This window comes from Abrus precatorius, unplaced genomic scaffold (genome assembly GCF_003935025.1).
Source record: "Abrus precatorius isolate BTA unplaced genomic scaffold, Abrus_2018 Scaffold10, whole genome shotgun sequence".
Classification (NCBI taxonomy): Eukaryota; Viridiplantae; Streptophyta; class Magnoliopsida; order Fabales; family Fabaceae; genus Abrus; species Abrus precatorius.
The window spans coordinates 31376415-31402246 of record NW_020874292.1 but is presented as its reverse complement, the minus strand read 5'-3'; the positions used below and the strand labels follow the sequence as shown (position 1 = coordinate 31402246).

The 25832-nt window shown below is 32.3% G+C and overlaps 4 protein-coding genes across 6 annotated transcripts; 2 read left to right on the top strand and 2 right to left on the bottom strand.

Moving 5' to 3' along the window:
• Positions 1–433: 433 nt before the first annotated feature.
• LOC113864630 (mitochondrial amidoxime reducing component 2-like) lies at positions 434–11594 on the bottom strand. The gene is made up of 9 exons (XM_027498575.1): positions 11589–11594; positions 3970–4099; positions 3545–3694; positions 2609–2788; positions 1692–1783; positions 1548–1612; positions 1300–1402; positions 808–918; positions 434–737 (listed from the first exon to the last, which is right to left on the bottom strand). The coding sequence occupies exons 2-9, from the start codon at positions 4085–4087 to the stop codon at positions 606–608; spliced, it is 951 nt and encodes a 316-aa protein (XP_027354376.1). The 5' UTR covers positions 4088–4099; positions 11589–11594; the 3' UTR covers positions 434–605.
• On the top strand, positions 4927–8863 carry LOC113864611 (pentatricopeptide repeat-containing protein At3g57430, chloroplastic). The gene has a single exon (XM_027498532.1). The coding sequence runs from the start codon at positions 4961–4963 to the stop codon at positions 7589–7591; it is 2631 nt and encodes an 876-aa protein (XP_027354333.1). The 5' UTR covers positions 4927–4960; the 3' UTR covers positions 7592–8863.
• Positions 8670–16763, bottom strand: LOC113864618 (protein PLASTID TRANSCRIPTIONALLY ACTIVE 14). 3 transcript variants are annotated; one of them, XM_027498563.1, is made up of 14 exons: positions 16533–16708; positions 16297–16449; positions 15806–15943; positions 15468–15593; positions 15265–15281; positions 15153–15171; positions 14359–14448; positions 14117–14267; positions 13519–13628; positions 12069–12140; positions 10043–10148; positions 9747–9947; positions 8998–9040; positions 8722–8853 (listed from the first exon to the last, which is right to left on the bottom strand). In XM_027498563.1, the coding sequence occupies exons 1-14, from the start codon at positions 16584–16586 to the stop codon at positions 8775–8777; spliced, it is 1359 nt and encodes a 452-aa protein (XP_027354364.1). In that variant the 5' UTR covers positions 16587–16708; the 3' UTR covers positions 8722–8774. The 3 variants fall into 3 exon arrangements, with proteins under 3 accessions (XP_027354355.1, XP_027354364.1, XP_027354346.1); XM_027498554.1 differs by having other exon boundaries at positions 8670–8853; positions 9747–9944; positions 15153–15281; positions 16533–16763; XM_027498545.1 differs by having other exon boundaries at positions 15153–15281.
• Positions 16764–20116: 3353 nt separating this feature from the next.
• LOC113852280 (homeobox-leucine zipper protein HDG9-like) lies at positions 20117–25602 on the top strand. Its single transcript, XM_027482517.1, has 9 exons — positions 20117–20232; positions 20373–20490; positions 21100–21492; positions 22477–22578; positions 22681–22884; positions 23512–23695; positions 23797–24062; positions 24326–24418; positions 25234–25602. The coding sequence occupies exons 1-9, from the start codon at positions 20117–20119 to the stop codon at positions 25600–25602; spliced, it is 1845 nt and encodes a 614-aa protein (XP_027338318.1).
• Positions 25603–25832: the final 230 nt, after the last annotated feature.

Here is a 25832-nt window from a genome sequence, read left to right as displayed (position 1 = left end):
ACAATTCATTTGTGATAAATTACGGTGGGGAACACATGAAGCGTACCACTACATTTGTACCAACCGGTCAATCAATAAATAAGGATCGTTCATGGATTATTATTTTAAAAGATGATTGAGATTCAAGATTCTTCATACTTTCCAAAATTCATAGGCAAGTTTTTACTTTTGTACAACCTGTTTTTATTGATTGTACTATTTTCTTTGAAATTTTGTTTCAAAATATGTTAAATATTCTTTAAATAATTTAGTTTTAGAATGTAATTTGAAAATCACTTTCAAAAATATAATTACTAAATCATTTCAAAATTAGATTTTGACTAGTTTTTAAGCACTCTTCTAGAACTTTAATTTTAGAATATATTAAATTCTCTTTTAAAATTATATTTTTAAAACGGTACAAAAAGTAATTCCTAATAGACTTGTGTTTTATAAAGTTTGTTTTATTGTAGCCTTATAAATGTCCGTACACACTTTGGTTTAACTTATTTAAGAAAATAATCACTTTACAATTTATTGAGAAAGCTGTTAAAAGATAAGTGATTATTTTCCAAAATTAATCCTTCCCAATCAAGCACAATTGCTACAGATCCTGCAGACACAGTTCATGCAGCTGCTTCCGTAGCAGAAGATACATTTTGGAGAACATAAACAGGATCTCCCACTTTAATGAATTTTCCCCTCTCGTTAGCAGAAGAATCCATCCAGTTCCACACCATATTCTGACCAAAGTAGACCTGCAGAAGCATTTCACATCATTAAAACCAAAAGAATGTTCAATCAGAGCTTGGGCACATAATGCCTTACCTTGTTTTTATTTGTTGCATTTGGTCTAATGACTTTGCCAGACCTAATCTTCATAAGAGTTTGAGTTGGTTCAGATCCAGCTATCCCAGTCTCTTGATTGATTGTGGGTAACTGACCATAAGATACAGCATCAATCATGAGTCTAACCTATTTAATCAAAATGTACATGATCCTGGACACTGATCTAGGCTACAAGACTAATAACATATTCAACAATTATGAAGTTTCATCTAGTCTTGTTTGATTTAGAATGATATGAAGATGACCACGACACAACCACCACCATACTCTAATTGAAAGTATTATTCCTTCCTTACTTCTTTATCTAATGAAAGGCTCACAACAGAATTCAAGTTCTGCCCACCACCTAAGTTAATCTATGTATGTCATATTGGTACGAGTTAGAATCTAAAATTGTTAGCAGAAATCATCTGGTACTTGTTACAATGGAGCATAATGATAGATAGGAAGTTACAGAGTAGAACTCTTCACCTTACAACGAGAGCACAGCTTGACACCCTGAAATGAAAACCCGTTTATCTTGATCTCTGTCCACAAGTCCTCAGAATATGGTTCACAGCCTTCAACAAGAATACTGCACCGTGAAGTACCCAAGTCTCAATTATTTGATTTAATAATCCATTAAAGATCAATTCAGTATCTTGCGGTCAAATTAGTAATGAATTTTATGAAATAATATAATTTAAGGAGTTGACCAAAAGACATTGAAAAATCAATACTTGGGTCTAAAACGATTAATAGGTAAGGGTTCCTTTAGAAGTTTGTTTAGTGCATCCAATGATCCCTGAAAGCCATAAATGACAAATACTGAGTAAAGAATCAGAATATAAGTTAAATTAGATTCATTTATCAACTAGACTGACCTGAGATAATAGTAAGAATGGATAACCATCAGAGAAATGGGTCTGATGATGTCTCCCAGCATAATCAGGATCCACTTGTCTAACTTCTGATGCTGCATTTGGAAACATTAAAGATGTTCATCATAATTATAGGGTGTAGTAAGATTAAAGTGGAAATTTATTGTAATTATTTATGTCATTCAATGCACTGATGCCACGATGGGCTCATGGCCCCATTGTGCATTACATACTCAGGGCAACACTGTAGTTTGGTTCACATTATATTAAACACATTTACTATAACCAAAAATAACAATAATATATACATAAAACAACAAACTTATTTGAAAATTTTCGGTCCTACTTCATTAGTTAAAATCTGAAGTTCTGAATGTATCAAACACAAAAGACAACATCAGACACGATGAAAAGTTCAAAGTTGGAAGAGTTTATGAAGTAGGACTTTAGGAGTGAGGAGTCTGAACTCTTTGCCTTTACTATAACTCATTTAGAAATTAAGGACCTACAAATTCAATAATTAAGTAGGAACTAAGGACTTAGAAATTCAATAGTTTAACTTTTGCCTTTTTCAGTACAGGGACTAAAATACCAACAAGATTTATTTTCTATACATGGGTTACAGTAATTGCAAAATGCTTGGCTAGCCATATTTTGCTAGCCACAGCAGCTGCTAGCAATGGTAGCCGCAGGATTGGTGGGAGATTACAAGGCTGACCAGCCTTATCATTCAAAACAAAAAAGAAAAATGGGACAAATAAGTAGAAATGTGCTCATCTTAATGAATCAATGCAATGCATGTTGATATACAATGGCCCAAGTTAATCCAAGCAATGTTTGTGTGCTCATCTTCACATTTTTTGTTCTTCTCATAATCTTATTCAGTTATTCTTCAAGGTTTCATAATTTCAAAGACCTACCACTGTTGAAGCGGACCAGTTGACAGGGTTTTCCTAAATAATTTGAGAACCACTGTGATGCTTCAGCTCCCTCATCCCAGGCAGATCCAGTCCACTCCCATACTGTGACAGCATTTGTTACTTCACGCTGTCGATTACCCAAACAAACTTTGAGAGATTGCATCCCAGGAGCTTTCAACACTGTATTATGAAGGTAGTGGCACTTGATATTTATTAAACAAAAACAAAAGCATTCATGATCATGAAAATTGTACGAAGCAAAAGTCATCAGCATTTCAACTACCGTAATCTCTTTTCAAAATAGAGAAACACAAGGAAAGCATCAATCAAAGGAGAAATGAAGTATTTTATTTTCATAAACAATGAACTCGCTAAGAAAGTGTTGGAGTGTTGGATTGCTGTCTCATAAACATTTGAGAATGCTATGGCTTATTCTACAGTTTTCAATGCTATGAGACAGCAATCCAACAAATTGATGCTATGATGTCGACACTCTACAGAAAGAAGAGAAGGATACAAAAGTAGAAGATAACAAATTCTCAAGGCAGAAAAGACAAAAAGGAAAAAAGCCAGAAAAAAAAATCAAGAACCTTGAAACAACGCATGCCAATCCCTCTGAATATCTAACAAAGACACCCCCTCCCCGCCAAAAATGAAGTTTAAACATCATATCCAAAACAAAATGCAGAAACTGAAACCACTAATCTTGTCCAAACGCCATAAGATAACAAATGAGAGGAAAAAGCTGATCAAGCAAAGACATATCCCAGATGGGCATAGCATATGGCCAAACTACTTCTTATAATGACTTGAGTAATCTTCCCCATTTGAGCAACGTTTTAGGGGCAGAGAATTGAATTGGGCATTCAAAAACTATTTAAAAAATTATCATATGTTGTGAGGAGCTTATGATGGCTTAAGAAAATGAAATCTAACCCATATAGGAATCATGCTTAGGTTGCCAGTCTTCAAAAAGTGCACCAGTAGGCAGTTCAACCTCAACCAATGCAAGCTTTGGTTCAACTCTTTGAGTGTATGCCCTTCCTTGGGAATTCACCACCATCCATTGCCGATCCCATTGAAATCCTATCACATAATGATATTACATTCGAGCCAGTTTGAAAAGGTTTATTTAAAAGTCTCGCAAACTCTTTTTAACTTATTTCAATAAGCTTCTAAATGAAACGAATATTTTCAGCTTATTTCAACAATTTCATAGTTAAATAGACAAAATAAATCATCGGTTAAAAACAGCTTAATGAATTAGCGTTTAATCAAACTGTATATCCAAATCCTAAAGATTTGTTTGTATTCCACTGGAAACAAATCGAAGTGTGAAGTGTTAAAGAAAGAAAGATTACCAGCAGGAGTGAGGGGAGCATGAGAAACAGAAATTCCACGGCAAGACTTGATTGGGTATATGAAGATGCCTGAAACCTTGGCTGCAGGTATTCTTGGTGCTAATGTTGTAATCCCCATTTTTGGATTTCTCTGTCTCACGTTAGAACTACGCAGAATCTTATTATAATAAGGATGTTCAGTATTTTAGTCAAAGACAATTCATGATTTTGTTTAATAAGAATATAGGATGAAGATTTTAATAAATCTAACTAAGTACAGTGTCGAGTGAGATTGAAGAAAGTTTTATATTGGATATGAATTCACAAATTGAGCCATGGATAATTGGTAAGAATTCATATACTTAATATCCTAAAATTTTGGATTGAATCAAGTGTCAAATTTACGTGTAAATGTTTACCGAATATTTTAGCTTCCTGCAGATTACTCAACATAATTTATATTCAGTAAATAAATTTAATATACTGACAAATTATGAGAATGAATGATTATTTTCATAACAATATGAAAATTGTTATCTTTATCAGTATTCAATAATATTCAATTTATGCACGTCTCCTAATTTTCTTTACAAATTATCCAGTTAGCAGATATTTTCGATAGTTATAATGCAAGGAAATATTTATCTCTCTCATCCCTATGTTTTAAAAAAAATTATAAAAATATGAATTTTTTTAAAAAATCAGCGGTGTCAGTAATAATTTTTTAGTATTTTTAAAAAATTCATAATTTTATAAATTTTGTGTTATTCTGTTAACACTTGCACTTAAAATTGTGATTTTGAAACTTCATATTTCATAATTAAAAAAAACCGTATTTTTTGTATATATAATTTTCAAATGTTTCAAATGTATACAACATGTTATGTTATGTGTTGCATTCTCTATCAGTGACAAATTGAACAGTAATGATGTACGATATTTTATTTCCAAGAGGGAAACAGAGAAAGATAAATAGCAGATAAAGTATCCAAAAAAAGGAGTGTTATTTAAAATGCACTCACATCTTAGCCTTACCCAACTGCCCCTCCCTTATCCTTCTTCCCTCCAAAACCACCCTCCACCAACCGCCACCGCCACAGCCACAAAACCCTGTTCTCCTTCCCAATGGATCGACCTTCTCCGCTCCCAAGCCCAATCCTCCACCACCTTCCGCCAAGCCATCTCCACCTACGCCGCCATGCTCGCCGCCGCCGCTCCCCCAGACAACTTTGCCTTCCCCGCCGTCCTCAAAGCCGCCGCCGGCGTCCATGACCTCAACCTCGGGAAGCAGCTCCACGCGCACGTCTTCAAGTTCGGCCACGCTTCCTCCTCCGTCGCCGTCGCCAACTCCCTCGTCAACATGTACGGCAAATGCGGCGATCTCGACGGGGCTTGCCACGTGTTCGACAGAATCTCTGAACGAGACGACGTGTCGTGGAACTCCATGATAGCCACCCTGTGTCGCTTCGGGGAGTGGGACCTGTCCCTGAAGTTGTTTCGGTTAATGCTGTCTGAAAATGTGGACCCCACTTCGTTCACTTTGGTAAGTGTGGCACACGCGTGTTCGCACGTGCGTGGCGGCGTGCGGCTCGGGAAGCAAGTGCACGCGTACGCTTTGAGGAATGGTGATTGGAGATCATACACCAACAATGCTTTGGTGACTATGTATGCAAAATTGGGGAGAGTTGAGGATGCGAAGGCATTGTTTGGTGTGTTTGATGCTAGAGACATTGTGTCTTGGAACACTCTTATTAGTTCTCTTTCTCAAAATGATAGGTTTGAGGAAGCGTTGTTGTATTTACACCTTATGGTTGTTGATGGGGTTAGGCCAGATGGGGTTACATTGGCAAGTGTTCTACCTGCTTGCTCTCAATTGGAGATGTTGAGGATTGGGAAGGAAATACATTGCTATGCTTTGAGGAATGAGTTTTTGATTGAAAACTCGTTTGTTGGTAGTGCTTTGGTTGACATGTATTGTAACTGCAAGCAGGCTGAAAAGGGTAGGTTGGTTTTTGATGGGGTCTTGAGGAGGACGATGGCGGTTTGGAATGCTATGCTTGCAGGTTATGCACGGAATGAGTATGATGATCAAGCCATGATGCTCTTTGTTGAGATGGTTTGTGATTTGGAGTTTTGTCCCAATGCCACCACATTGTCGAGTGTTTTGCCTGCTTGTGTGCGTTGTAAGGCATTTTTGGACAGAGAAGGGATCCATGGTTACATCGTGAAGAGGGGCTTGGAGAAGGATAAGTATGTGCAAAATGCACTAATGGACATGTATTCTAGAATGGGAAGGATTGAAATTTCAAAGAGGATATTTGGGGGCATGGACAGAAGAGATATAGTGTCTTGGAATACGATGATCACTGGCTGTGTTGTCTGTGGGCGTCATGATGATGCACTTAATCTTCTGCATGATATGCAAAAAGGTCAAGGAAAAGATAGGAGTAACACATTTGGTGATTATGAGGATGATGAATGCATTCCCCTTAAGCCTAATTCAGTGACTCTAATGACTGTGCTTCCAGGTTGTGCTGCCCTGGCAGCATTAGGTAAAGGGAAAGAGATTCATGCTTACGCTGTTAAAAAAATGCTGGCAACTGATGTTGCTGTGGGAAGTGCATTAGTTGACATGTATGCAAAATGTGGTTGCCTAAACATAGCTAGGATAGTCTTTGATCAAATGCCTGTAAGAAATGTTATTACCTGGAATGTTATTATCATGGCTTATGGGATGCATGGGAAAGGGGAAGAGGCTTTGGAGCTTTTTAAAAGAATGACAGCTGAAGAAGATGGCAATAGGGAAGTAATAAGGCCCAATGAAGTGACCTATATTGCCATTTTTGCTGCTTGTAGTCACTCTGGGATGGTGGATGAAGGCCTTGATTTATTCCATACCATGAAAGATAACCATGGGATTGAACCCACCCCTGACCTTTATGCTTGTCTTGTAGACTTGCTTGGCCGTTCTGGTCAGATCGAAGAGGCATATAAATTGATCAATACAATGCCATCCAATATGAACAAAGCAGATGCATGGAGTAGCTTGCTTGGTGCATGTAGGATCCACCAGAATTTAGAAATTGGTGAAATTGCGGCAATGCACTTGTTTGTCTTGGAGCCAAATGTGGCTAGCCATTATGTTCTATTATCTAACATGTACTCCTCAGCTGGACTTTGGGACCAGGCAATGGATGTACGAAAGAAAATGAAGGAAATGGGAGTGAGAAAAGAACCTGGTTGTAGCTGGATTGAGCATCGTGATGAGGTTCATAAGTTCTTGGCAGGGGATGACTCACATCCCCAAAGCAAAGAACTCCACGAATATCTTGAAACTTTGTCCCAAAGAATGAGAAAGGAGGGTTATATACCGGACACTTCTTGTGTCCTTCACAATGTTAATGATGAAGAGAAAGAAACGATGCTCTGCGGGCATAGTGAGAGGCTGGCAATAGCTTTTGGCCTTTTAAATACGCCTCCTGGAACTACCATCATAGTTGCCAAAAACCTTCGAGTTTGCAATGATTGCCATGTTGCCACTAAAATCATATCAAAGATTATGGACAGGGAAATCATTCTTAGAGATGTTAGAAGGTTCCATCATTTCAGAAATGGAAATTGCTCTTGTGGGGATTATTGGTAAAAAATGAATAGTAAAAAATTGATTCTTTCTAATTAATTCATCTCAACCTCCTCCTTCTCTCCCTCTGTTTTTTCTTCCTCTCAACTCCCATTTTCCCTCTCCTTCATGGGCGAGAAGTTCAGTTGAGATCATGTATCATTGCAACTGGATAGTTACATAATTTGGATAGCTAACAATTTGGAAAGAAATTCAACGTTGTATCTGCTGAATCCCTGATGTTGTCTTTCGTATGACACATTAACATCAGTACCTCATATCTGAAATAATCTATAACAATTTTGCTTACATCCTTTACTCCACAAATTTTTTAGGTGGCCCTAAGTTGGTTAGAATAAATAGTTTGTTTGTAGATTAATTACTTAGAGTCAGTTAGTTGAGTGGGGACAATTAGAAGAGATAAGCATGTTCCCCATAAATAGGAAGAGAGGACTGAGGAGGAAGATATCTTGTGAATTGAAAGAGGATTGGGGTCCTTAGGCATTGGGAGAGAACAAGGTCTCTCGAATACCTGGATTGTACTGGAGTTTGGTATAATAAAGATAATCTTTCCTCAATATCCGATAGAGTTTCTATCAGAACTATGCAGTACTTTGCTTTTTGGAACAGAACGTTCCGCTGTGTTCAGTTATAACACTAAAATTGGTGTATGTTTCCGCTTGAATAGTTCCATTAATTATCGAATTGAAGTGAGTCACTTTTTTAATTATGTCATGTTCAATTATCTTTTCTAAAATACATCAATCATAAAACAAAATTCATGTTACATTGTGTTTGGTTTTAATTTGTTTATAGGACACTACCTTCGAGTTTTTCGCTTATATTTTTTGTATAATTTTTTTCAGGTTCGCGTGTTTACTTTCACAAAAAATAATAAAAAATTGTCATTTGATTTCACATCAAATTTAGGGCTTTATATTTTTACTTTCATGGAAGGAAAACGGATTTATGTTGTCTTTTTCCAATTGAACTGTCTGAGTCAAGGTTAAACCATTGAATTGATATCTCAGGCCTCTGACCAGATTCATTTCCAGTCTGGATTGGGGGGGGGGGGGGGGGGAATGTAAACCATAACAAATGAATGACATGCAGTCCATGGATAAACATTATTTTTAGTGACACAGATTACAGTTATACAGCAAAGTGACAAAATTTTCCTGACTATTCTTCAGTTAGAAGATTGGGATCAAAACAGTATTTTCTCTTGATACATCTCCAATGCTTGGATGATTTTTTCAATGAACAATTTCCTGTGCAATCTATACCTGCACATGTAGCATTCACAAAAAAAAAAAAAAAAAAAAAAAAAAAAAACCTATAATTAGGGGGTTTAGGATTTAAGATGTTACTGAAAATAAAATTAAAAAAAAAAAGTAGCAAAACTGCTAGATGATGTAAATTTGGCATACTTAATTGCAGCTTCAAGTGTCCTTGTAGCATCTGTCATGGAATCTGTGGTCACAGTGTGTAAGCGAAGCATTAGCTTTTATTATAAAATCTAAGTCAGCTAGAGATAGAAGAGTAACACAATATAATATAGTATCTTTTGGTAAATTTTTATCTTATAATAATTTTATACGGTTGAGTCCATGCTTTTGTGGATGGACTACATGACTATTTTATAAATATCAGGTGATGCTTTAAAGAGCCCCACTATACAAGTGGTTGAGCTTTTTGCCCATTGGAATCGTGTAACTGACTCAAGATGCATGCTTGGTGCAATTAAAATTTAGTGAACTTGCCGGGGTCAATGGAGGCTCGATTGATCAAACTCTAGATAGAACCCATGAACCTAACTTAGCAGATATAATTGTAATCATGTAAATTTGTAGCTCCAACTCAAAATGGAAGTTGTTTTGGTTACATTGATCAACTGACTCCAGGACAACCAGAATATCACCCAAAATATTTTCAAGTTAAGGCATAAGTAGGGAGGATCTTTCAATGTTACAGTTACATCACCTCACAAGTGTGTACTCCTATTACTGATATAAAAACATAGTAAAATTAACAAGCTTATGCTAAAAGAAAGTGCAAATTATACCAATTTTAGGAAGATATATATTATCAGAAAGCAAACATATTGCAAAATACAATTATTTATTCACAATCAGTTCCATGTTTCTACGTTCTTGTGCAACGATACAAACATCATTACCTAGCAATTTCTGGTCTTGTTTAGAGGTTGTAGCAAATTCTGCAAGCATCTTTTGGCATTCGTCTTGCAACTCCTTCACAGCCTTTCTTTCCACACTAGGGACTGGAGGCACGTCCCCATCTGACCAAGTTGGCAATGTTCGTGCTGCAGCTATGACTGCTCCATTGACAAAAGTATCTCCAGGGTTTGATAGACGATCTGTTATAAATTTCATATTGATATGCTCAATAATGCCAATTTGAACATACAAAAGTGTAACGAAGCAGATTCCAGAAAGAAAATTCAAATGTCCATACTGTTATGGTAATACTCTTCAGGAAGGCCAGATATATTGAAGATTGACAGGAAGGAATCCAAATGAATACGTGCATTTCCTGAGAATTTGATCACATCCCAAGGATTCTGCAATTATAAGCAACTCCTAGAATTAGAACTACATTTCAAGATTCAATATATCTAAATACCAAACATGAAACATATATAAGTTTACATGAATTGTTCATCACAAGAACAGCAAAAGAACAAAATCACATAAATACATCAAAGAAGCACCTGCATACGGACTATTTTGCAGTGACCATGACCATGAACAAGTAATACAAGATACGAGACGAATTTTCTCAGGCAAATTAGGTTGGATCTTCAGTGGATGGGGCATCAAATCTAGGATACTGTATCTGTGGGAGAAAGTTTAGTGTATTTGGTGCTTTTCTATTTTCACTTTTAGATGATATGTCTTTTTCAGTGATACATGCTATACATACACTTCAACTGCTGCTTTTAAACAATCGGATTGCCAATAACAAGAGTAACATGTAATTTCCATATACCAGGTTTTGAAAGCATTAAAGAATGAAGAGTCAAAAGATAAGATGTCGTTATCCCTAGAGAAAATGGATGCTGACTTTCATTTGGCTTTTCAAAATGCTGTAGGGAGAGAGGAGAGGCACTTATTTATTTTCAATTAAAAAAGAAAAGGATTGAGCCGAATACAATAAAAAGATACTTTTTGTATATATTAAAAATACTTATTATTTTTCTATAGAATACTTATTATTTTTATATATATATATTGTAACAGAACCCACCACAATAATATTTTTTTTTAGGGCGATAGTTTTGAAAAGACAGATTACCTATCTTTTCTTGAAGAATTTCTTGGGAATCTTGCAAGAGCCAATCGTTCTTTTTTCTCTGACAAATGGTCAGAACTTCATCTAGGTTCGAATCCTACTGAGGGAAATTGACCACATTAAAATTACCTTCTAGGAAGGTCTGTTTGATATCCAAAAACTATTCAGCACGGATTCCTATTTCTCAACGATATCTCACGACCAAGACAATTGGTTGAATCCCGTGAAACCATTTCATAGAAGTTCATTGATATCCTCTTTTTATAAAGCAAATCGACTTCGATTCTTAAATAATCGATATCACTTCTGCTTCTATTGTAATAAAAATGGTGATATTGTTCCTCCATTGATCAAGAATTTCGATTTTTGGGAAGTATCATGGTCATCCAATAATAAGGGTTTCCTTTTTTTCAAATGAAAAATCTTTTTGGTAATAGTAATTATGGAAAATGGTAAGAAAATGATCAATTCTTACTACAAATCAAATAATAGGATTTCTCAATGGAAAAAAACGTAGATGAAAATTCTCAGTGTACATTGACAAATTATTGAAAGGAGTGGCTCTTTGTATGACAATATTAGAGGGAACAAAGTGAACACTCGAGAGTTTGTCAAGAGAACTTAAGCTCAACTAGAAGAGAGAGAAAGATTTTTTTCTCTTTTCCCCACCAATGGGATTTGTCATGGTCTTCAGTCCAGTCATATGTACAGATCGTAAGAGTGCTTGAACTCCAGTGTGCTAACGAGGGACAAAGAGAATTAGCAAAGAAATTTTCACAACAGTAGAGAAAGAGGAATAGGTAAGTAGGTCAAAGCAAGAAGAATTAAATTAATTAGGAAATTAATATCATGTTTTTGGAAAGGACCCTGAATACCTAACCAAAACTAAAGCGTAGAGAGGACTCCTTTTTGCTAAAACACTGATTAGATTTTGCTACATGGCTTAAAAGTAAAAGACAAGGAAATCTGATGTTGTAGTTCCACAGTCATGCTCCAACTTTTATATAGATATAATAGATGGTTGACAATGGCATCCATGATGCTTTTCTTTTTATTCCCCTTTATTAATGAACATTTTCATGAGCTTCTCTTGCAATAGCTGAGGGTCTCAGCCCACAAATATTCAGGATAAAGAACCAAAAAATATAGAACATTCCTTTCATCAAGATTTAAAAGGAAAGAAAATTACCACAGGCGATGAAAATCCATATCTTTGCATGAACATGTCATTCTTCTGCGAACTCATGTAATTGACTGTCATCTGTTACAATTTTGACACCATAATCATGATTACATGTCCCACAATGAATACAAATTACAAAGAAAATAAACAAGAAAGGAAATATTTTAGTTTCACTAACATAAAAGCAGTTATGCTTTAAAGTCATGTTAACCAATCTAATAAATAGATTGACTAATTAATAATTTTCAAGCTTAGGAACAATAAATTTCTATTTCCATAATATTGAATATAAGTACAAAATATGAAGATATAATTACACAAAAGCTATTGAAAGAAGTTGTGACATAAGATGCTTGACATTTTGAGGAAATGGTTGTCTTCTCAACTTCAATTTCTCTTCTTCTTTTTTTTTTCTACTCCTTGTTCTAGAGGTTTTTAGCAGTAACAAGGAGTTGTGGACTTTTGCTCTCTTTTGTTGTTTTAGATGCATATATCAATACAGTATAAAATGAGAGTCTTCAGAAGGAAATTTTTTACCTGATTATCTTATCTATATGATCCTGTTTTCTAGCTTTTGTGAGTATTTTTTGGCCAATGGGTGGTCTTGAGGTTTCTTTAGCAAATATGCAAAGCAATTGTAGAGCCTTCTTGAGCTAATATCGCCTTTATTTCTTTTTACATTTCTTTTTTCTGTTATTTTCATTTTTTTCTCTTTTCTGGGTATCTTTAGGAGGATTATTCTTTTATTTTTTCTGTTTTTCTTAATTTTCTTACTAAAGTCAATTGTTATCACCCTACACCTTGGAGAGCATTCTAGAACACTATGGAAGTTTCTAGAATTCAATAACATTCTAGACTGAGTACATGTGAAGCAATGAGAAGTAAAGGTGCAAATGGCTTAGATAATTAGAGTAATGAAAAACAAAGGTTGTAGAGCCATCACCTTGCATTAGGTATAATCATCATATCATTAAGGAGGTGGAGCTCTTATAAATAGGAGAAGTCATTCTATGTACAGCCATAGTGAGTATGCAAGGTTCCTTTGTACACTAGCCTACATTGAGAGTTTGGCATTCATTTGATATACACCCTATCTGTCTATATTTCTCCTGCCTTGTGAGATTAATTAATGTTACAAGACATAAAATATATCTACACTTAGTAACATTCCCTAGAAGCAGGGCATCAATAAAAATGCATATTATAGAAATCTCAGAATTTGAAGAATGAGGTTAAAAAAAGAATGGTATTCCTTTCTGAACAGACGATACAACAATGGGTTATAAATTCGTCTAGGATATAAATGCATTCCTATTTACAATAAATAATTAAGCTAATGCCAATGCAATAATAATAATTAATCCAAGACACTTTAATACAATTTGTTATTTGAATAGAACTCTTTCCTAGGATATTTAATTGAACACATTTTTCATACAAACATCAAATGGTTTACCTCATCTCCCTTTTTAATGCGCTGTCCAGCATTTGTAAGAACCTCAAGCATCCTGTCCTTAAAACGCCAATGGAAAAAACAATTTGGCTCAAATGAATGGTTCAGCATGTCTGAAAAAATAAGACTAAGTTAATCAGCAAGCTAAGTTAAAAAAAAAAATTCTAAGTATGTCATTTTTCGCTTCTGCTCAAAGTGTTTGATGCTTCTTTTTTCAGTGCAAAAAAAAACACTCCATGTATAATTTTATGCTACTTGTTCATCAAGTTTTAATATTAATGAACATCTCAAACGGGGAAATTTTTTTAGTTCCCTTATAATAATACATACTCCTATTACAATTGTAACTTTTTGCTTCGTATGATTATTTTTTGACAGTTTTATTTTTAAATAAAAATAAGGAATTTTCTAAATTTAGAACATTAATTCAAAGGGAGTAAATCCTATAGAAGTATTGAAAATTTGCTCCAAAAACAAATAATACACGTCATCAGAAAATAGAACTAAAGTAAAATTATGAAGATAAAAGATTCATCTAATTATATCATGAGTAAATAAAGGTATCATATCTAGTCAGACTAACTAAGGTGAATGGATTCACCAGCATAAGGAATCAGCATATTTGCTTCTTGATTTAGAGCACCAATTCTCATCTGCATGTTAATACATCGTGACTGTGCAACACTTACAGCCCAAATGAACCTTTGAGGATCACGAGCAAGACACTTTATTTTAAGGGGTGCAGCACTGTGCTAAACGAGATTAACACAATTTGTTAAAACATAATAAGTTTTAAGCATAACGGAAGACTAACAAATTCAACAAAGACAATTTGCTCTATACCCAGTTATTCTCCCAGAATTCTAAGGCTCTTTGTTGCTGGTTTCTCATAGTTGAAGCAAGACGGGGATCCTGCAGCTCCAAAAGTTCCTCCTGGTGATACAGATCAACAGATGAGATATCATAAAACCGTTACTAAAACTATTTTAAGTTCCAAGTTCCAGAATGTAGTGATTCAAATGCATGTAAGTGTATAGAACAAAATCTTTAAAATTGCAAAGGACTCCAGACCAACACAAAACATGTAAGATATGTATCTTGTGGTTCAATGAATATTTATATAGTTATCTTTGAGGTTTTCATTATATATACATGCATACATACATATATATATATATATATAACCTACAATGACTTGAGTTACAGCTTACAAACATTGGCAGAGGAAAGTTGTTAAAGTTAGTCAAGTGCTATCCATAAAGTAAAATAAGTTGCTAGCTGATTTCTTCCAACCTAATTTTTGTACAACCCAGTCAAATATCTTAAGGTAAGAACTAAGAACCAAGTAAAGTAAAAGGTCTCTTAAATCTTCGCAGAACATCAGAAGGACAGTAGACAACTTGCATGTCATAAAACATATTACTAAGAATAATTAATTTTCACAGTCTTATGATCCAACTTCAACATGGAAATAGCACATGAAAATATTTTGAAGGAAAAAACTTCGAACAATTAAACATCTATTACATACATGATCTCCCTTGTATATAAAGAATTGTCCAGTAATAAGTTCAAAACAGGGATACCCCTATCCAACCAAGGTAACTGATACAGAGACCAATTTGTTTTTTACACACCTCTGAGGCTAGAAGTAAGCTAGTGCATTCATCTGCACTGGGTAAGAAGTCGCCATACAATTGCCAAAAGTTGTCTTCACAGTCAAACGCAAATAAGAGAAGGCATGCTAACCTTAGGTCCCAATCTGTCTGCCACAAAGATTTGCACAATTACATTAAGCAGATGACCAGAAGATCTTTTTACTTTTTTAGCAGATACGACAGTTAAAACAAAGGGTGGCACGTAGTTAGCATATGTACTTCTCATGAAAACAACCAAGCAAATTGGTTATATCTTATGATGAACTAATGAACTTAGAGGAGAATTCCAATTACCTCTGGATTTGTCGAGTTGATAATATCAAATATTGGATGATCCATGGGAATTATATCAGGGAAAAACATCCATGGGAGCTTCTTGCTTATGGTTAACATCAATTCAAGAGGAATTTCCATTATAACCTGCCCAAATACATCGTTAGGGAAAACATCCATGGACAACTACTTTGAATAAAATCATAAAGTATATTATACAAATAACTAAGTAAAAAATCCTATAAGTTGACTACACATGCAATCATTTTACAATGTGCCACCTCCAGCAGTCATGAAGATTATATCTAGCAGAATGTAAGGGGAGTACCATCACTTGAAGCAATGTTAAAGCTACTCACCCTTTCTCGGCGAAGAGGCTCTACATCTTTGGAAGCATACACACCAAAACCATCAGGCCCTTCCTTAAACTCAACTCCATAAGCTCGCACACTTCGGACATAACCAATCTTGTAGAAATCAGGATCTGCAGGCTCCAACTACAGGAACAAACAAAATTAACAAAAAGAAAAGAAAGAAAAATCTTAACTGAGTGTCTCATCAAAATAGAAGACCCTTGAAGAATTCATCCAAATATCAAAATTAAGTATTATGAGCATAAAAGCACATCATCAAATTATGGAAACAGCAGTCGCTCTACCAGATTGAGTGTTATGAACATAAAATCGCATCAAATTATGGAAACAGCCCGCACTCTAACATGTTGAGTGTTGTGAACATAAAAGCACGTCAAATTATGGAAACAGTGTTACTTACAAACCATCAAAACAACAACCAACCAGTAAACAAGTGCGAGGCGAAAAACCAAAAAAGCAAAACAAAAGATTTTTACCTCAGAGGATGATGATTCTTCAACTTGGGGAGGCCGAAACAATGGAAATGGGGGTGCATCAACCAAAGCTTTGATGGGTGGTGCTTTGTTTCGAGCATGAGAACCAAATGAGTAAGTGGGTCGGCACAAGAAGCCACTGCGCGAACCTTTGAACTGTTTAGAAAGAAAACAAAGTTGGGAAGAGGTTCAAATAAGGAGACACAAAAAGGATGGGAAAAAAGGAAAGAAAAATGAACCTGGGTGTTGGAGAAGAAGGTCTGGGTTGGGTGATAAAGAGGAAAAGAAGCCATTGGAAATTGAGAATGGAAAATTAAAGCATGTGTTGTTGTTGTTATGTGTAGCAGTGTGAATAGTTATGCAAATCCAAATGACAGAACAGAGTGTGGGTAGAGTAGAGTGACAACGTTATCCGGTCTGGTTTTCGATTCCAGCAGCATAGGTCATGCCACTCCTTCAAAATATATCATTTATGAAAATTTTTATTTCTTGTTTCAAATATTTTTTTTAGATCTTATTTTGTTAACACACTCTCTGCGTGTTTTTTTTTAAGGTGTACTTCGTCCATTCTTTTTCATCAACTTTATTTTATAAAATTAAATAACTATTAATTTTTATAACTCTATTCTAAATTTATTCAGTAACAAATTATAAAGAATTAAAATAATTAATGCCACCTCTAATTTTGTATAAAAATTATATTTTATATTATTAATTTTTTTTAGAATTTTGTTAAAGATAAAACTTCAGTATTTTTAGTGTTGTTTATTAATTAAAATTAAATTTTTACTTGGATAATATGTTATAAATTTAAATATAATTTTTTAATTAAATATAATTAATTTTAATTAGTGAACGATATCAATAGTATTTAAATAACATATAAATTTTTATTTTGTTGATAACTTTAGTTTGAATTAATAAGATGGGTTTACCCAATCAAGTCAATTGGATTGTGTTTAACAAAACATAATTCTTATACTTTAATTTCTGAGTTTTAATTAAATTTGGATGTTCTATCTAATCAAGTCTAATATAAGTTAAATATAAATAAAAAATTTAAAAAATAAGTTTTGTTAGGCTTGAACATTATTTTTTTATGTTTTAATTATATTTTTTTTATTTATTAAATCATAAAAGATCATTCTAGACTCGAATCGCTCAATTTATCAGCCTTAACTCTAAAAATTATTTTTAAATAACTAATAATATGAAATTTTATTGAAAAGGTAATAAATGTGATAAATATTATTTTTAATAGAATCTTAGTATTATTTGTTGCATAAATCTAACTTTATTAGTTTGAGTTAACAAAATTATTCATTTTATATTCATATTTATTATAATATTTGCATTAATACAAGATTGATTTACTATTCATATAAAGTGAATATATTATTACTTAATATATAAATCATTAATGTGGCTATTAATATTATGAGTATTTTTTAATATAATAATTTATAATATATAAATATTTGTTAATAATATTAATAATTGATGATTTGTTTTTTATATAAAAAAATATTAAACATTATATAATAACTTATTTAGAAAATTCAGAATACCATTTTTTAATTACTATGTAAAGCATCAAACGTCACAGGAGATAAGAAGAAATGCCTATTTTTAAGTATTCACCCTTAGACAAGTTGTGAATGAGTATACAAATAATCTCTTAAAGTAATATTTTGTTAATATTTAATATCTACAGATTTTTTTTTTACAATCTAGTTTTCAATCCTTTTTAAGAATTAATTAATTCTAAAAGTGTTAATATATACCATTGAATCTATAAAATATATTGATTTTATTACAAGTTTTTTTTTTTTTTTAAATGTCAAACTCTTTAAAATAATCGAATCTGTTTGTATATTTTTGTTTCAAACGAAATTGTACTATAATAGTCTGGTTTTTTGTTCCTTTCACAGAACTTCCCTTCTAACTTAATTTTGAGCATACTCCATTTTAGAGAGTAAACAAAAAGGCTCTTACACTTGAAAATACGAATGATGAATGATATTATTAACAACAAAGAAACTTTTCCCATTTGGTAATAATGAACTACAATTAATTAGAGGACGTAGTGAGCAATGCTCTTGTTATTTTTGCAACTATTATTCTATATGGTTTGAGAATTTTCTAAGTTCACACTTACTTTACTCACTATATTTTGTGTAGTGCCTTTGTTTTGTGAGGTTTACTAATTGAATTTGTGACACTCAAAAGTATAATGGTTTAAATAAAATACTAATGTTAATAATTGTCTTAAGGTATGAAAAAATATTAAAAATTGTTATTAATATGTTTTATCATAATTTCTAATATTTTCAATCAACATCCTAGACACTTAAAAGACAGCATCAAGATTCGTATCCACGTGTAATATTGTGTACCGTATTATTAGTTAAATTAAATATTGTAATGTGTCTTTTTCTACAAACGAGTAAATAATAATATTAATTAATAAGATTTTAAAAAATAGTAAAATTTATGATATCTATTTCAGTTAAAAAAGATTATTCTAATTATAAATATACTAAATATGTAAAAAAAAAAAAATTATGTGTGCGTATGTGCGTGGGGAGTGTTATGGGTTAACACAGATTCAAATTTAGAATCATGAACATAAAGTCTATTTGTTTCGAGTAAATTTTTACATATCTATTAAGTCTGAATTTAATTATTATCCATAATAATTAAAAGTTGTATTAAATCTTGACAAATCCGAATTGAGGTATATGAACCTACTCATGAGGTAGGGTAGGGGAGGAGAAAGTTTTTGTTTCTTTTACTCTAAAGGAGATAACTTTTTCAATATTTATATTTTTTTTTTCATTCATAGAATTGTAACCTAGCTAGTGATATGTGAAACTACTTAAATTTGGATAATAAATAATTGTTTTAAATTCTCAAAATACAAAATTAAAAGCCTCTATTATTTTTACTCTTTGTTTTTTATTTTACAATAAAATATTATAATTCAATATTAATTATTAAGCTAATATTTAATAATATATTAATGTCATTGATTGTCTCATATTTTCTTTATTATGAATAAATATTAATTGAATAAAATTTTATTAATAATAAATTAATGTCTTTAATTTATTTTTTAAAATTATTAATTAAAGACAATTTTCGAATATATATAGATAAAAATATCATATATAGATAGATATCCAATTTAATATATTTTAAATATGTATCGTGCCCGTTAATTATGAGTCTTTAATAATAGACAACTTGCTCAATACAATTTCATTAATTTATTTTTTTTGGTATTTTAAAATTAAAACTTTGGCGTCAGTGACATATATTTTGATTATACAAATTCATTGCACCAAGTTAGCTAGCCGTTGGGGCAAAACTGTTCTTCTCTTTTATTTATGCACTCACCCTCTACACTTTTCCATCTCTGTCTTCTAATTAATTATTATTATTATTATTATCTTGGTACACATGGAATTAATGCTCTGAAAACCACCAATATAAACTGTAATTTCTTTCCAATTAATATTTTCTCAAATTTAATATCATTACGCACAATACATATCACTTTCCATAAACTCCTCTATGATTTCCTAACCTTGTTAAAGAGGTAAATGCGTATATATCTGGAAAAACAATTAAAATTTTTCTCATTTACAATCGAATGCAAAATTCAATGGCAAAATTTGCTACATTTAATTCAGAGATATGAAGAGGCCGGGCATATATAAGATGCCCAACGAAGTCAGGATTCTCACACACAGAACAGAGGCAATTAGAAAAGAAAAAAACTTCACTCTTTGCAGGTGCCCTTTTTTTAAGCTTTAAAAACATGGATTTTTCAATGGAGAGCTCTCAAGGTTTTAACAAGGATCAAGATAGTCAAAAGTTCAATGAGGAAAAGCCATCCTACAACCTAACTTTTGATCAGCAAGGGCAACTTGAAGCGTAATTTTCTTGCTTGTTAATAATATTCTTCTTTTGTATTTATTTATTTTTTTCATATTCTTTTTGTATTTAGTATTTAATTTCTGTATCAATACACTAACATCAATTTGAGATTTTTGTCTTCATTTTTTTAAATAAAGATTTTTCGAGCGGTGCCCAAATCCAGACGAAACCCAGAGAGATCAATTAGCCAAGGAGCTTGAGCTTGAGCCGAAACAAATAAAGTATTGGTTTCAGAACAAGAGAACTGAAACAAAGGTGATCATGTATTTGTTTTATAGTATATATAATACACATCATTCAAGCGAGTATTACAAGCATAGTTAAGTAATGCTGATCATGTTTTACTTGTATGATATCGTAAAAATTAATCGGGTTGAGTAAGCATATAACATTGCAATTTGGATTGGAAATAAACTAAAGAATACAAACTTCTTGATCAGTGTACTTGGCTCATCTTTTGGGATGCCACTCCTCTAGAAGAAGGACATGGACTTAGGAAACTTTTAGAAGATTTTATTTGAATCTACAAAAGTGACTTCTAACCTTCCTCTAAATATTTTTTCAGTTTATGTAATTTTATCAAGTACAGGCTCTTATTTTATAAAAAAAAATATTGAATAAGTATTTAGTTAACATATTTGTCCAAACATACTTTAATATTTAAAAACCGAGCAAGTAGTTTTGCTAATTTGATTGATTTTCTTTTGATGTGAATCATATATTTAATTAGCTTTATGAAGTGTGACCGTGATCGAAGGGCTACAATGGTTCTTTTTTTTTTATGTGTGTGAGAATAATTTTATATATTCATGAGTTATTTTCAGCATATTTCTAATCGTTCTTGTAAAGTTCATGGAAATACAGATGTCTCTCCCTGCGTCACAGGCTCCTACCCTTGAAGAGGTGAACCAAGAGAACAATAATTGTGATTCTGATCAAGCTGATGCAACTTTGAATGACAATGGAATCTGCGACCCAATGAGTGGAAGTGAAGAATCTCCAGAGATGGAAAAGGCACAGATATTAAAGGTTGCAACTGCTGCTATGGAAGAACTCCTTAGGCTTACGAGTGAACCCTTTTTATGGGCCAAGTCTTCAGATGATGTAGGATTTGTGCTCATTCGTGAAAGATATGCAAAAATGTTTCCCAAGGTTAACGATAGTTTGGAAGGTCCAGATACTCATGAAGAGTCTTCAAGAGATTCAAAAATAGTGAGGATTGGTGCGATGCAATTGGTTGAAATGTTTTTAGATTCGGTGAGCTTTCTTATAACACTTGATAAACACTATCCTCCTTCTTTTATATTTAGATAGATAGCATACTTTGTGAGGATTTGATTTCTTTATATGAGAAAAGTGTACTTTAAAAAATAAAATGTATTTACAACTGTTTATACAAAAATCAACGGTTAAAAATTAACAATTCATTTTTTTATTAATATCTTTTTATCTATTTTATTCTCTAAAAGACATTTCTTCACTATATCAGTCAAAAAGCATTTGTAACGAATCGTATAGAAGATTTTAGTTTATTATTAAGAATTTTAGGTTTTTATTGGATAACGGGTAGTTTAGAATTTCAGAATTTGTTTCAAATATCAAAATAAACAAATCTTCGTAGTTTTAGTGTAATTCATTATTTATCCTCACTCTATACTTTTGTATAATTGTAAAAAAAAAAATAGAAATTCACATTTTTATTTTTACATATTTCTTTTTTATTATTTTTTTAAAATTACATTCATTATTTATTATAGTAATAATAATAAATATGAGAGAGAAAAAAGAAACTCTTTTTTTTTTACTAGGAATAGGAATTTGGTTATTGGTCCATTTTCAGTTTGTACTTAGTAATTAGTAATATTCGAATGAAACAAAGATTCAGAACAATTAATGTAATTCTATTTCTAGATTTGTATATATATATAGCAAGCTTAGAAGTTAGTTATAGCATCAATCATTGAAGTCAGCAAACATATTTTATCTTTTACATCACTTCATTTTAAAAAGAGATAAAAAAATTTTGTAAATGAATAAATTCTCTAAAATAAAAAGTTTACTTTATAGTCATTTCACCATAAATTAGAAACCAAGTTTGCGTTTTATTATATATATATATATATATATATATATATATATATATATATGTGTGTGTGATAAACGTATATAATAATTCCTACTTATCTTCCAAAGTTTTATAATTAATTTTAGTCACCAGAATATGATACTCTTTCATTCCAGGACAAATGGGTCAATTATTTCACACCAATCGTTTCAAAAGCAGAAACAGTCGAAGTGCTTGATGCTGGTTCGTTAACAAATCGAAATGGAGCCATGCAAGTGGTATATAATTGCATGCAAATATTACTTTATCTATGTTTCCTTTAATTGCATATATGGTTTATTTATAGACATATGGTAACTAAAGATTATTTTTCCCCTCAGATGTACGAAGAAATGCACATTCTTTCACCTCTATTGCCATCTCGGACATTCTTCTTCCTTCGTTATTGTCAAGTAGTTGGTGTTGGCGTATGGGCAATAGCTGATGTGTCACTTGATTCCTTTGGAGGGCACGTTCCTCATTGTTCTGCTAGGAGGCTTCCCTCTGGGTGCATCATCCATCAACTACCAAATGGGTCTTCCATGGTATTTATAAAAAAATTTAGAGAAAAATACATGTCTCAAATTTTGAATGTGAACACCGTCATCTTTATGGATGTAGCACTCAGTTTAATTCAACCACGTTTTTAAAAGGATAAAAAATATATGAATAAATATGTCACTAATGATATCAAAATGCTAAACATGTTTTGGGAAGAAAACTTTAGTGATTAAAAAGTTAGGATTTTGCACTTCTTATGTAGGTATTTGTGCACATTGCATGTATAAGAGAAATGGGAGATGAAATAATATGTGTTGAATAAGGTGTTAAATTGAACTCTACAACTATAATTGTGGCTACAATATCAAGGTTTTGGAGGACTGTGCAATTATATCATGATTCATGACCACTATTAAGCATGGTTGCATCAGTCATATATATTTGTCTACAACATTAAGGTGTTAGAGGTCTTAATTTGCAATCACTACAATTGTAATTTAAGACCTTGATATAATAGGTGTGATATGATAGAAAAAGAAGAGAAAGATTATGAAAAAAGTGCAAGGAGCATTAAAAAAACAAAGGTTGATAAAAAGAAATACATTTGTTTTGATATTTAATAATGGCAACTATAGTAAGCTTTTATGATGAAATTATATGCTTTATTCTAGGTTACTTGGGTTGAACATGTGAAAGTGAACGATAGGATGCAAACAAGCCCCCTCTATAGAGATCTTCTTTGTAACAATATTGCGTATGGAGCAAAACGGTGGCTTTTGGCACTTCAAAGAACGTGTGAGAGGTTTGCATGCACTTCATCAATTGAAAATTCACCCATTCATGATGCTGAAAGAGGTTACTATCTATTGTATCACTTCGCTACCTATACATTATTTATATTCAACTCTTTGATCCATTTAATATGCTATAGCTAATCTATGTCTTCATTTGTTCAGCGATAATGTCAATTGAAGGAAGGAAGTGTGTCATTAACCTCTCTAATCGAATGGTTCAAAGCTTTTGTAAAATTTTGAAATCACGAAAACAGGATTCTACACCATTTCTTGAGGAAAACAAGAACGAGATTAAGGTTTCCATTCGCATGAACACAACACCAGGCCAACCGCATGGCTTTGTTGCCACTGCTATTACTTCCATTTCGCTTCCTGTCCCTCCTCATAATATTTTTCGCTTCCTCAATAGTACGAAAAGACGACACAAGGTTAACAGATTATACAATCTTTATTTTGATTATTCGAACGTAAATGTGTGAGTGCATGCATGCAAGTGCTCATGTGTGACAGTAAAAAATTTTATCCTTAAAAAAATTATGATTTTATTACTTGGTCATCTAAATATTGTGAAATTTTTCATTTAATCTCACTCTTTGTTTAGTTTTCATTATGAATTCTCATAAAAGAATTACAATTTTTTTAACCTTGCATTACAAGAATGATATGTAGTTGTTATTTCTCTTACACGCAGTGGGATGTTCTTTGCTGTGAAAATCGAGCGGCTGAGATTGCGTACATCTCAATTGGTGGAGCTAATGCTGCTAATCATATTTCATTTATTCAGGTATATATAATTTTACCATCCTTTTTATTTGATTAGTGTTGTATTTGAATATATCATATATGGATAAAGCACGTTCTTAGTACAATGGTTGCAATCCACATGTCATAGGAAAAATAAAAGATCAAAGGAAAGCGTCTTTCACATTCTTAAATATTGTGAAGCTTATTGTCAAATATGCAAGTTTATTGGGTATATAGTGTAGGAGATTACTATACGCATAAATTAATTTTACACGTTCTCCAACACGTACGGGTTTAAACTCGTCTTCGTTCTTTTTAGAGATGTTGCTTCAAATTAATAGATTTAATTAAACTCACTATAAGGAAATATGAATATATTAGATAATGCATTTTAAAGCTTGTTTGATCATAAGATGAAAAATAATAAAATATAAAAAATAAAATAAGATATGTTTTTGTTTTATTTTGCAATTGATACATATTAAAATAACAAATTAAATAGATTAAGTTATCGTATTATGTTTATAATTTTAGACAAGATTTTCCCCACAAAATAAAATTTATAAGAGTATATGAGGGGTAAACTTATTATATTCTATTAATTAAATAAATATTCAAAATAAAATATCATGTTCAACAAATAAAAATAATAAAATGTAGGTTGATCAATTAAGTCATATGTCCCATAAAAAAACATTTCTTTAATTGCTTTAAAGTGTATAGCAGAAAAAATAATTTCGCTTCAATATATGTGATACTGAATTTACCTTTTAGAATCTAATAAAAGTCATTGTTATTAATTATTTTCATAAAAATAAATTTAATGAAATTCATTACTATATTCATGTGGAGCAGACTCTCAATGCAAGAGAGAGCAACGTGCTGGTTTTTCAAGAAAGTTACATAGATTCTCTGGGATCATATGTTGTGTATGCTCCAATTGATGTAACAAATGCAAGAAGGATTGTAAATGGAGAGGGCTCAATGGTACATATTCTGCCTTCAGGCTTTCTAATATCAGGAGATGGTCGTGAAGTTGCTGAAACTTCTAATGGTGGAAATGCCAATCGATCACGAGGCTCGTTGTTAACTATTGGTTACCAAATACTGATTTCAAGCAAACCAAAAACTCGACACCAAAATATGGAAACTATGGAACTTACCAGTCGACTAGTCATCTCAATAGTTGAAAAGATTAAGAATGCTCTCAAATGTTCCGATTAGGACTAATCTTTTGGTGAGGCATTTTTGCTATTAGACTCAAGGATATTATCCATGGTTTTAATTATAATAAAATAATTCAAGGATCTATACAGAATATTTTCCATATCGAATTTTGAGATACGCTCACAGAGCTGTGAGATTTATATTTTGCATTGAAAAGTAGGCCAAATCTGTAGCTCTTTTGATAATTTTCTATTAATAATAACTTATATTTATTCATTTAGTCGCAC